The 12,980-nt window shown below is 43.2% G+C and overlaps 2 protein-coding genes across 2 annotated transcripts in view; one reads left to right on the forward strand and one right to left on the reverse strand.

Annotated features, from left to right (window-relative positions):
* The window catches only part of TSEN15 (tRNA splicing endonuclease subunit 15), a 10,361-nt gene extending 10,097 nt beyond the window's left edge, over window positions 1-264 (reverse strand). The window contains exon 1 of the mRNA XM_026044254.1: window positions 232-264. Coding sequence (XP_025900039.1) covers window positions 232-249 — 18 coding nt within the window. The 5' untranslated portion in view covers window positions 250-264. The remainder of the gene's footprint in view (window positions 1-231) is intronic.
* A 3,455-nt stretch (window positions 265-3,719) lies between these two features.
* COLGALT2 (collagen beta(1-O)galactosyltransferase 2) overlaps window positions 3,720-12,980 on the forward strand; it is a 40,131-nt gene continuing 30,870 nt past the window's right edge. Inside the window, exon 1 of the mRNA XM_026044235.1 lies at window positions 3,720-3,970. Within this exon, the coding sequence (XP_025900020.1) occupies window positions 3,720-3,970 (251 nt within the window). The remainder of the gene's footprint in view (window positions 3,971-12,980) is intronic.

Below are 12,980 nucleotides of genomic sequence, written 5' to 3' on the forward strand. Positions count from 1 at the left end.
CCCCCCAGCTTGTGCGCGCGGGCCTTAACAGCTGCACTCCCGCCCCCCGCCTCCAGCGCCCCGCCCCTCAGCGCGCGCGGGTCCTCCGGCCGCCTCCCCCCTCCTTTAGCACGCGCGGGTTCTAACGGCCGCCCCACCCCCCCCAAACTAGCGCGCGGGGGCCCTAACGGTCGCCCTCCCCCCATCACCAAGCGATCCGGCGGTTACCGGCCGCGCCGTGCACGGGCCTACCGCGGGGTGAGCCACCATCCAGTTGCCGCCAGCGACGSCCCCCGCCCAGGCTCCGTCTCCTCGCGCATCCCGCTCGCCCGCGGAGCCGCCCCGCTTTAAACCGCTGCCCCCAACCCCTGCGCCGCCCTCCGCCTCCATGAGCTTCTCGGTGCAACGGAGCTTTGCTCCGGGCAGCGGCTGACGGCTGAGTCGTTCCCCCGCGCCCGTTTGCCTCGCTGCTCCCGTTCCGCCTCCAGCCCGTTCCGCTCGGAGCCGAGACTACCCTGACAGGCCGAGGCGCAATCGGTCCGTTTGTAACCCATTCGCTACACTAGATCTTATTTCACAGGGAAACTAGACGCTGTAAATATATGTGTATATATATCACAAGCAGCAGAGAGGGAGGGAAAAAACAGAAGACAAAAGCAAAGAACACATATTCTTAATGTATGGCGCCTCAGGTCTGTCTGTACGGACTTCTCCAGCCTCATCTGTACTGGCACCTCTTCGGACTGATTTCAAACACTGACTTGAGTCAGACCTGTCTGATGGCGTTTTGCATAATAGCTTCAGGCTGCTGCTGATGCGCAGAAAAATAGGCTACGTGCTGTTTTTAACAGATCTAAAGAGCAAACTGTAAATCAGGCAAAAGACTGTAAAGCCCTGRCGAGTGCTTGTACTTCATCAGGCTACACCAAGGAAAATGTCAGGGAATGAAAACAGCCAGCAGCTCCACTCTTGAGAGGAAACAAAACTGTGATCAAACTGGCACACGGCAAAATGAACAATGTTTTCTTTATTAATTCATCTTATTATATAATGGTCATTAAGGCTATAAACAAAGCACAAATGAAAAATAATCTGTGCCTACTAAGTATGCAGATTGGTGTGTGGTTCATAGCTGCAGGAAGTCATCAAATTGGCGCCCATCTTGTTCTTGCAATTTTGAGGACGTGGGTCTGTTTAAAAAAAAGAATGGTTTTAGCAGGTACTTTGATTCCCTCTGCACAAAAGCAATATGTGAATCAAAATAATTAAAATAAACTCACACCTTTCCAAACTCTGAGACTTGCCAGGAAGAGTGGCCATTGGTGGTTTGCTTGACTGCTGGCAAAAGGACTGGGCAGATTTGGGACCTCAGAGGAAAATTAAAAAATGGAAGAAAATGGATACTTTTAGGTCTGTGTATATTAGATCCTCTATTTTCTGCTGATGTTGAAAACAGCTTCTGAGAGGATTGTTATCTGTCTAACCAGGGAGCACACTCCTGACAGTTTTCACAAGTGGAAATATTTCTGGTGCTTTGGATGTTCAGCACAGGAAAAAAAAGTGGCCTAAATTTATTTCTGAACAACTTAATTGAAAAACAAACAAACAAACAAACAAACAAACAAAAAGCTGTTTCTTTCCCTGAGCTAGAATATTTTGGCCTTTGGTGATTAATTGTCCTGTCACAGCAGGATTGGGGCTTGTTTTGAAAAAAAAGGAGGGGGGGAAGTTATTTTGCTCACTTATAAAAGAAGAATGTATATAGGGATGTGTATATATGTATGTATACACACCACATATATATATTCACTGATGCATATGTGTGTRTGCACTTACATCTGTAAGAAATGGTAGGAATTGTAACTGTTGACCTTTTCTTTTAATAGAAGTCAGACATTTCCAAAATTTCAACTTGCTACGTGGCTCTGGGACTAAGAAATGGAGCTGAGCTGACTCCCTTCTCTTGGGTATGGAGAAATATCATCACGTTTCAGTCATCTACTGACCCTTCTCCAGGTAAGGACAAATTTTCTTTGCATATCAACATGATGCAGCCAGCGAAGCAAATTGTGTGGGTGAGAAGAAAGTCACTTGGAAGAGGAAATGAGTGGTGGTTGGATACTGCTGGAGGCATTGCATTTGAACAGGTTGMTTTGTTCACATAACAAAAAGAGGGAAGCAGCTTGAGAACTGTGGCAACCACTTCAGATTTCACTGAAGACAGCAGCAGTTAGGCAGGATAAAATGCATGTTCAGCCTTCAGTGAACACACATACTGAAAAAGAGCTGGCTGCCAGCCCTCCATGTCTAGTATAATCATCCCCATCCTCCAGGAGTGGTCCCGTGGGCTACACTGGTGTTATTTGTGTGTGGAGAAGGCTGGCTCCTGTAAAACCCTAGTAWTTTCATACGGACTACAAAGCTGTTCCTTCTGTTTGGTTAATGAATCCAAGCATAAAAGCAACATGTGGCAAACTAACCATGAAAGAAAAGCCTCATTAATGTATTGTTCTAGAGGACAATTACAAAGGTGTCATTAAGGGCAAACGGGAGGAATATATCCTCACTAATTGTTTAGGAAAATGCTTGCAAATTGCAGAACTTTCTTGAATTTCAGTGTAGCTGATTTAACTTCTGGAGATTCTTTGTTGAAGTTTAATATTTTTCTTGAGATGTTCTCTCTGTTTTATTTCTGGGGAGAGATCAGGAAATTCAGAATCTAATTTGCTGTTGGTGATAAATTATGTTCTACAGACAAAGAACAGCAAACAATTCACAGAATATAGTTTTTTACTGTTTGGTTGCTAAATGTTTACTTTTTTCTGCATCTTGCAAGCACGCRGGCAACAACCTATGGAACTAGCACGACTCACTTTAAGTGGATCTCTTCAGTTTGCAGGGACAACCTGCCAGGGACTGTCTGGTAAAAAAAAAAAAAGAGGTATGCAGAAATAGGGTCCTTAGAGTTAATTAGGGATTTGGTCTTGAAAAGGGTTTAACATGCCCAAATCCTATTAACTTCTAAGGCAGTTGTGATTACTATGCCCCTTTTAAGATCATGACCCAATAATTTTAATTGCTATAACATGGTTTAATTTCTTTCATTGCTAAACTGTCATCTCTTCCTCACTATCAGTGTTACACATCCATTCATGGGAACATTGCTGCAYAGGGCAACTCAATAAACATATAAAATATTTCCATCTTGCAGCCAAATTCAAGCTTGGGTAACTGGAACACTGTTTGCTTGTCCTTCCTGCAGCTGCAGTTGGGTGCTGGGTACGAGTCTGATTCGCATGTGCATCCTGAGCATGTTTGCAAAGCATTTTATTATATATTTATACATACACACACGTATATACATATATAAATCACGAAATCAGCCTCAGTCCCTAACGGATGGGATGGACGAGCGCGAAATGCTCACGTAAGCAGCGAGCTGGGAGATGTGCAGCGCGAGCTCGGCACTCCACGAGGAGCCCGTTGCGGCAGGTCCGCCCCGGGGCGCCGAACGCCGGGCGCGCTGCTCGTGCCCCGGCCGTTTGCGGGGCGCTGCCGCAGGTGCGCGGGGGCCGCGCGGGCCGGGGCCGGGGCCGCCCGCCCCTCGCCGCAGGGGGAGGGCCGGCCCGGGCCGGGGGAGGCGCCGCGCTGCCCGGGGGCGGGGTCTGGGGGCGCTGGGCCGGGCGGCCCCGCGGCTGCTCCTCCCCGCGCTGCCCGAGCCGCTCCGCGCACTGCCCATCATGGCTGCGCGCGCCCCCCGTCCCCTCCTGCCGCTGCTGCCGCTGCTGCTGCTCGGCGGCTGCGGGGCCACCCTGCCCCCGGAGCCGCCGCCACCGCCGCCGCCGCCGGGCGCGCAGCCCCTGGGCGAGTCGGCGCTGCAGGCGCCCACCGTGCTGCTCGCCATCATCGCCCGCAACGCGGCGCACGCGCTGCCCCACGTCCTGGGCTGCATCGAGCGGCTGCGCTACCCCAAGGACAGGATCGCGCTCTGGTAAGGGCGGCGGGCCCGCAGGAGCCCGCAGACACGGGCAGAGCCGCGCGGTCCCGGCCTCGGGGCGGGAGGTGCTGACGGGCGTGCGGAGGGAGCCCAAAGATGCGCCCGGGGATTGCGGCGTGTGGCAGCGGGGCGGGCGACGGAGCAGCCTGGAAACCCATCACTCGGCCCCTGTCTATTGGGGGGGGGGCGTAGGGAGACGAATCTTCTCATTTTAGCATAAATGCTTGGAGCAGCAGGAACTGCCTGAGAGGATCCAAAAGTGTGTAAAATAAGAACGGAATGTAAGCTAAAAAAGGGGGATATAGGGCCTGATCCCAAATTCACTAAACTCAGTGGAAACTTTTTGTTGGCTGCAGAAGTCAATAAAGGTCTTTGACTGAAGGAATTTGGGGATACTACCCATCACAGCAGTGATACTAAAGCATCTTTGAACAAACCGTGTTGGATGTTGCTGTAAGAATTTAAAGGATGTGTTTGTTAGTTGTCTTAGATAATGCGTAAATAATAAATCTTAAACACATTTTAATAGAAAAGTAGTGGCTCATTTAAAGTTGATTAAACTTTATTCAGTTTGCAGATTTTTTTTTTTTTGCTTTTTTTTTGTAAATTTGAAGTATGCAAAACCATTTCTGATGCTGTTAAAAATGTGTTGTTCTACACAAGTGAACTGCTAATGGGATTATAATCTAATGTATTGCAGTGGATCAGCATCAAATACATTTGTTTGCATGTAGGTGCTTGGTCCTGTTTTAATTTGCATCGGTAAGAATTTTGCTGATTTAGCTAAACAAAAACATCAGAAAAGTCTCTGGGTTTTGTTTTAACAGGTATGTATAAAAGCTATTAGGAGACTTTAGATATTGACCATGATTCAGCAATGTGTATTTGCATGATGTTTGCAAAAGTGATTGTAATGGAACTTRTAAGTGCAGACCTGTTAATAAAAGCAGGGCAGATCCCCAAATCTTTCTTATGGAAGTAAAAAATAGGTAGTGACTGTATCTACAATTTATTTTGTGTGTTCCCTGCACTATGTACACTTCAGTGTCTTTGCAGAGTGTGTAAATGCATTTCTGGCAACTCTTCATGAAATTACAGTGCAAAGTAATTAAAAAAATACTCTGAGATGATTATAAAAGTGAAGTGGTATTCCCTGAAGGATTGTGTGCAGACACAAGCTTTAGTTAAATAGTGAAAGCTTCATCATTTTTCATGGTTAACCTGGAAAATTCCTCTCCTGATTTTTTAAAAAAGGACTCCTAAAGTCAATGTTTTAAAATCTCCAACTGTAGGTCTTGAGGATGAAAATTAAAAGCATGCATCATCTCTTAAACTTTTATGTGCTGTTTTGCCCAGGGCTTAAATTCAATAGTGAATTCCTCAGACGAGTTTCTAGTGGGGAGGACATGTGAGCGACAGCAGAGAAGCTTAAGAGACAGTAAATGAATAAATGAGTTTGAACAGAGATGTTGATAATTTTTCATTCATATCCTACATTACTTAACAGTGGTGCTCCATCCTATTTAGTCTAATAGCAAGCAAATGATATGCTCAGGACAGTCTTATACTCTCCTCTTTCCTTTGGCCGCAGCTCTTCGGTTGCTGTAACGGTGAGCACCCTTGGAACTACGTGTATCCTAGTGAAGCAACTGTTTGGTCTGAGGCCAACTGGCATGGCATGACCCATGTCCTTTCAGTTGACTGCTTCCTTCTTCTCCCTCCCCAAACAGGAAGCTGCATCCAAGCTGCCTATTGGGAATATCTCTGGCCCCTATTAAACCCAGTTGTTGGCACAGGTCAGGGTTGTTCCAGGGTTATATTAATGACTTAGTGGTGAGATTTCAATGCAGTAGTGCTCAGGCTCTTGTCTTGGCCCTATTTAGTCTACTAGGGTAGACTTGGCTATAGGCAATCTGTCTATGAGCTGCTGATGCTGCCCACTCCTGCTTGGCAGAAGAAAATGAATACTTATTCTGAGGTTAGTTTTGTTGATAAAATACAAACCCGTCCTGCAGGTACTGCTCCATTGCTGCTGTTGTGTCCCAGAGTTCCTGAGAAGAATCCCATGACCTGTGGAGGTGGGAACAGCAARGATCTCATGCCTTGGCAGCAGACTCCAGTTCCCCACCTTACCTTGTGGACAAGCCGGTGCTTATGGAGTTGTCAAAAAGCAATACTGAAGATGGCAGTTGTGATTTCTTGCAAAGAAGGCATGGGAGAGCAAGGGGCTTGAGCCCTTCCCTTAGATACCTGTAGAAAGAATAGACAATATTTGGTTTAAAAACAGATTATGTTATGAGAAACAGGCTAGTGCCCAGAGACAGTAAAGAGGGTTGAGAAAACAAGGGTATTGGGTCATTGGATCTACATGCTGAAGAATATTAATGGCCATTCTCTTGTAATGCTGTTTTTCTTTTCTAGCTAGGGAGTGTTCTTCAGATGGCGTGTGTATTGGCATGTCTGCTGGGGTGGGCGCAGCTTCTCAGGGCTGTGAATCCAGCCTGAGTTAGACAATTTGGGTGTGTTAAGGCATCTTTTATTTCTTTTTTTTAAGTGTTAAAAGAGAAGTTCAAAAAAGGTAAATGTCGGTCATCTTTATCTTGGAAAAAATAAATGACCCAAAAGTCAGTAGTCAGTGTTCCTCTGGCTGTCTTTTAGGTGGCTTAGAGTTGATTTTCTTGTTTTGAGCAATACCAATGCTAAATTTTGACTGTTCTTGTTAATTCCAGAACCTCTCTGGTAACATCTTCACACTAAATATGTCTTCACACATAAATATGCCTTCACACTAAATGCTGAAGTTTTCCATGTAAAAGTCTTCCAGGTTGTGTTAATTAGCTGCATTAGCTGTGTTAATTTGCTTCATTTTGCTCTAGTTTCAAATTAAGGGAAAAAAAAAAAAAAGAAGTCTTGATACAAATCTGGTTCAGATTAAATTTGATTTTAAAAATGGCTTTGTATCAGCAGCATTTCAGTAGCATTAGTTGCCATTGAAGTCTGAGAGGAAATGCAGATTTTTTTGAGATTTACTCAGTTATAGAGCATTAATTTGTCAAACTGGTTCATCTTGGCTTCAGTAAATACTTGCAAAGTAGAGATGTGCTCATCAGAATGAGAATCAAGTCTGTGCTGGTTGGACTCAGTATTCAGGGGAAATCTTTCATTCCCTTCCAAAGCATTTTTTTCTGCTTATCATGCTGGCATACATTTTTCCAGTCCTTGTACTGCGTGATGGTATAGCCAGGAAAGTTGTCCATAATTCAATTTTAAATATCTCTTCTTAGTGGTAAGCTGGTAAGCTGTGCCCTTTTTTTTTTTTTTTTTAATAGCCTGAGAATCTGCATATTTATTTGGAGCTTTGGAGATAACAATTAGTCCCTCTTGTGCTTGAAAATGTATATCTATTGTGTGTATCAGTGCATGTGTATACTTTGGAAATGATGACATGCATCATGTGTGAGATAGCTAGAAAGCTGGCYAAATCCCCAATGATTGCATACTGTGATGCTGGCTCTGGTGAGCAAATGGCTTAAACTTGAAAGAACCACTTGTAACTGAAAATATTAGCTGACAAGAGCAGTGTAATAATGATGACATCCATACTGATATATTTTTAATTTACAACGAGCTAATGATAGTCTCTTATTCTGCAGCAGTTTACTTTCAAATATGAAAAGTTTTATGTAGATTTATGTAGATGATTTCCAGTAAGATGCAGAGAATATTTGAAGCCATAATGGGTATTATTACTCACTGGGAAGGATTGGCTTTCCAGCGTGCTGTTTTCTGTGCTGCTTTCCATGAAACAAGGTCAATTTAATCTTTGTGATAAATATTAGTCACTAAGGAATGCTGAGGATCCCTTCTGCTGCTTTTGTGGGTTGCTTCTGTCCACTGATATTTTAGATCTATTTAAAGCTTGCTCACCTACTATGGTTTGCATATCAAATATTAAAACTGAAGTTTTGAAAATTAATTTGACTTCTCACTTGCTTGTCTTTTAAAATTAACCTTCCTGGATTTACCTTCCCTTTCATATTTATAGAGGATTTTTTAGTCTACGACTAAGTTTTTTAAAGTTATCTAAATAGAGCTAAGAGTGAGATGGGACCTGTACCACCTTAGAGCTGTGATGAAGATGATGATCCTGTTTTGCAGGGTGTTGCATAGAGTCTTTCTGTGTTTCTTCCAGAGCACTTGCCTTTAGATAACACTAAAGGAAAGAATGAGTCTAAAATACTTCATTTTCTAGCTAGGGAACTTCGAGTGGAAGGGCTAATTAACCAACAATGTTCTTGATTTTTATTAGGGTCAGAGATACTAAGTCATGATGGATGTTTCTTAAGTCTTCTTTCTTACTGAGGGTAGCTGTCATATATCCTGTGTAAATGAAATARTGAAAGAGTGGGGGAGAGAGCTCCRTATCAGAGGCTGCTGTTCACCATAAGCTTTTTTATGCTTTCAAAGGTCAGAGAGAATGAAGAGTCACCTTGTTCATTCCTGCCCAAGGCAGGATCTCGCACCTCCCTGAGATGTTTGTCTAGCTGGCTCCGAAATTCCTCGGGGCTGGGATTCCATGCGTAGTCAAGGCTGCCGACTGTCAAGGTTGTGCAGTGTTGTGTCTTACAAAGCCTGTTCAAGTGTGGGGAAAGAGRTAGGCAGATGTGTGCCGCTGTATTGGAGAAGCAGCTGCAACCAAAGTTGGCTGTGAAATGCCAGGATCCTTTAAAAAAAGGACAATTTCACTTGTACATTCTTGGTATACAGGCTATTTCAGTTTAACTTGTGGCCCTGGGGGCAGGCTCAGTTGGATATGATCCAGATGAGATCTGCAGCATTCCTGCCACCATTCTTCTACCTGCAAACACTCTTCCTTCTGTGTTGCTCTTTCAACTGGGATGTCCCTGTGTTAATGGCTGGATCTTGTGGAGCAGCTAGTGCTGGAGTGCATTTCTGGAGAGAATTTCTGGCCTGGCCTCCATAATCATGAARTATTTCTCTTATTCTCTAATTCTACTTTTCTTTTGTTCTTCATGGCTGCTCCTGCCAGTACTTAACTTACTCTAAAGATCTGACAAGCTGGTGTCATCTTCTTGGGGAAACACAGCATTAGAGATAATCCTGAGAAACTGAATTGCTGCTGAAGTTTTCAGCAGATGAAAGTACTTTTTGAGTCTGTCTTTATTCCAGATAAAGTTTCTTTGATAAATTTAGGATCTAAGTTACCTAGCCGAAGAGAAAATTAAATAGTAGGGCTACAAAGTTAAAGACATAAAGAAGGGAGGAAAATAGTATATTAATTTCATTAAAAAAGCAAGAATTTGAACGCAAGTTAACATCAGATCTATGACCTCACTAAACTTGCTCTAACATGCATTAGAAGATCAGTCTGAGTGATGAATTTGGAGTCACTGCAATAATTCGTGTTTTCTATACCAGTCTAGTTCCTTGAAAGTTAGTGCACAAATGCATTGACTTAAATTGATAAAGGATTGTCTGGAGTAGCTATCAGAAAGGGAAAAATGGCATTGTGTAAACACTCAGGAACTGTTAATGCACAGCATGGAAGCAGTTAAGCGTGACATTTTGCCTGTATGCTGCTTCTACATTCCCTGTAACTTTCTTAGAATTCTGTTTAAAGCAAAAACCAACAAAAAAGCATTGAGAGATAAGCTTAATCGTTTGCACAGAAGGGCGTGGCCAGGTGTTCTTTGGCCTTGTTTGATTCAGAGCAGCTAGATTCCTCAAATGCAGGAGGAACACTTGCAATGTAGGTTATTATTAGAAAGGTGAGAGAACTGGGTATTTGGGCTGAGATAACTCCTTTCAGCAGAAACTTCTTGGAAGTTTGCATCAGCTGATGGTAAATCTAGCAGGATGATTAACCTTTTTGGGAAGGACAGACTTGTGTGCAAGACAGTTGTTCTGAAAGYCCTCTTCATTTCTCCTTGCTCCATTTTTTTTCATTCGCTTTGGCTTTACTGTTAGATTAAGCATGTGTTCTTTGTTTCAGAAAGTTTCCTGTTCACTGCTAGTCAGTGTCTTGAAGAGACCCCAGGTGCCTGAGCACAGCTGGATGCACAGTTATGAATGATTCATCCTGGGAGGTATGGCCCAGGGCCTGCCTTAGGAGAGGAAAGCATGGAGAGAGGGAGCCTTGGCTTGAGGGACCAGAGGTCACAAAAGGGCAGCTTGCCCTGTTGCACATCAAGACAGACACCAAACTATAGATTGAAGAGCATTTTTGATGCCTTACATAAAGTATCACATCAACTGTAATTATTTATCCAAGCCCCCTGAGATTGAATGTCTTCACGTACTGGGTCAGGATGCTCTGAAATTAGACCCCGGGAGCACATGGTGCGCAGAACGCTGGGAGCTGGCCCTCACCAACGTGTTCTCTCCTTTGGGTCTCTCTGGAAGACCATATGGGCCACAGGGCAGAGAGAGGACCAAGACGAGTGCAGAGTGCTGTGCCTGGCTGAACTTGGAATTTCCTTTCTGTGGGATGATGTCTGAGACCTAATGTTATTTCAACCTATTTATGTGCTTTTCATTTCCTTTATTTTAATGAAGTATAGCTTATACCAATGATGTCTTCATCCTCATCTTCAAAGGTGGATTACAGCTAATGGAGCCCACATGCATCAAAGTTGCAGACTAAACAAGGCAGAAATGAATGAGGCAAGATGAATTTGTGACTACGTTCTGCCAAGATGCCCAGTGCTTTCTAGGAGGCATGTGGCACTGCTAATAAGCTTGTTAGTAAAGAAAAACAATAGATCTTTTTTCTAATGAAAGTGCACAGGGATTTCCCTTACTCAGATAAACAACTTCATTCTTACCTGAATTCAGGTTATAACAGTGAAATGATTGTTTTCTGTGTATGTGTTTTAACTTTCCCAAGCTTCAAGTAATGCGCTGTCCTTGAACCAGAGTACATTTTATTACTGTAGAATTCCTCCAGTTTTCTTCCTGGAAGGTTAACAGGGGGCCTCATGTATAGCAATTCAAGCTGTGAAACTGGTATATGCTTTCAAATGCCATGGAGTTCAATCCCTGAAACTTCTGAGAATCAGCTTGGTTGTCATATGTTTTATAAGATATTTTGATGCTGTTCCAGACAAATGAGATTCTGCTAAATAAATGATTTAATRTTGTGTCAGATACTGAATAAGGAGTTTCACTGTAGAGGGCTTAAATGAGGCTTCTTAGAGAGGCATATCATTTTAAAATGATCAACTCTTCCAAACTGCCCTAAGGCAATTTCAGGGAAATAAGACATCCTTCACCAGGAATGCAAGCTGGGATATCTTCTGCTTAACTCTGAGCAGTGATTTATAAAGTCAATATGTCTTCGCTGCTCACCTGTGTACAACTATAACCTCAGATAAAATGGCATGAAAAGCTGGAATGTTGTTTTGGGAAGGGAGTATATTTTTGCCCAAGTTTGTCCATGTTTCTTTTCCAGAGACACTTCAAAAACTGGAATTGCTGCAGATATCAGATTCTGTGTTATCCCTGATGCCCATGTGTTATCATATATGGAAGTCTCTACATCCTTTTCATTCTCACTATACATTAAGTATATATAATATATATATATAAAATATAAATAACACACTTCTTCCTAATGTAAATTATCTTGATCTGGACCAGAAAATGAATTAATCTTGAGGCTGTTGCACCTGACCGTGGTTCTGATAAGAATTCAAATTCATGCCAGAGAGAGAAGGAGACAGAGCACAGACTTATTTTCCTTCTAAAAGGATTGTTTGCTTATTCTTACTCTTTGATCTCTCTGTGGAGGAAGGGTATGTGTGATTACAATCTGGCTTGCATCTTGCCCAGTGGCAAAAACTAAGTTGAATTAACTGTAAAGTGTTAGCTTGCATCTTGAAGCTGATAATCACCTGCTATCTCCTCTGTGAGTGGATCAGGATCTTGTTTTTGCTGCTTGCTCAACAGCTGCTCTTAAAACAGATACTGCATTATACTATGGGAAGTGGAATTTTTTTAAGGCTGTATTTTGAGGTATTTCCCTAGCATTTTGAATCATTCGTGTCCTTAGAAGCACTTAGCAGGTTAGAAAAAAAGGCTGCATTTTCTACAACTTAAACTTTGAGTGGCTACTTCTCACATGAAAGCTAAATTTTTAATTCTGACAAATACAAACACTCTGATTTCCTCCCTCGTCCTTCCCGATTGAGTCGTTTGAATCACTGAGTTATTTCCCACTAGACTTCAGCCGAGTAAACTTAAGCAAATTTCCATAGACTGATAAACAAGCTTTGCCATTAAGTAACCAAAAGTCACTTACAGCAAGTCCCAGCAGGAGGACAGTAGGAAGCATGAGCTTTAAGCATCCAGAAGACTGCATGAGAAACTTTTTTTTTTCCCTAGAGTTTATGTCTAGAAGGCAGAGAAGAACACTGAATATAAGCTGTTGCTTGTAAYGTTACTGACTCATCAGCAAGGCTTTTATCTCTCCTTTTATCACTTCATCCTCCCGTAACTTGATATTATGATATTATGCACCGATATGACCTCGGTGGCCAGACTCGGGCTGTCATGGCTTGTTGAGCRTTTTCCCTGATGAGGACTGAGGTCCTGGCTTCTTCATCTTGCAGCTCGCCAAAGGGAAGTGAGAKTTTAGGGTTGTTTTGTCTCCTAGCTGCAGCTCTGGGTGCAGCTGAAGATAAATGAATGCTGCAGCGGTAACATTCCCAGCCCTSGGAGGGGAAAGCCAAGGCATGGCCTGGTGCACAGATTTTTGGAGTCTGCTAGGGATTTTGTCTTTAAGGTGTCCTAGGTGTGAACCTTCAGGATCCCAAGCTCCAGGTTTGCTACTCAGGGAGTTTCAGTGTTGGGGCACATATTAATGCTATTACCACCTCTTGRCCTGTATTGAGAGATAAGATTTTTTTTTTTCCTTCAGAAATTCCCCAGAAAGGAAGAATGTCAGTGCAATTCACAGTAGAAGCCATAGTGACAATAACAAGAA

This window comes from Nothoprocta perdicaria, unplaced genomic scaffold (genome assembly GCF_003342845.1).
Source record: "Nothoprocta perdicaria isolate Ctin4 unplaced genomic scaffold, notPer1 scaffold_355, whole genome shotgun sequence".
NCBI lineage: Eukaryota > Metazoa > Chordata > Aves > Tinamiformes > Tinamidae > Nothoprocta > Nothoprocta perdicaria.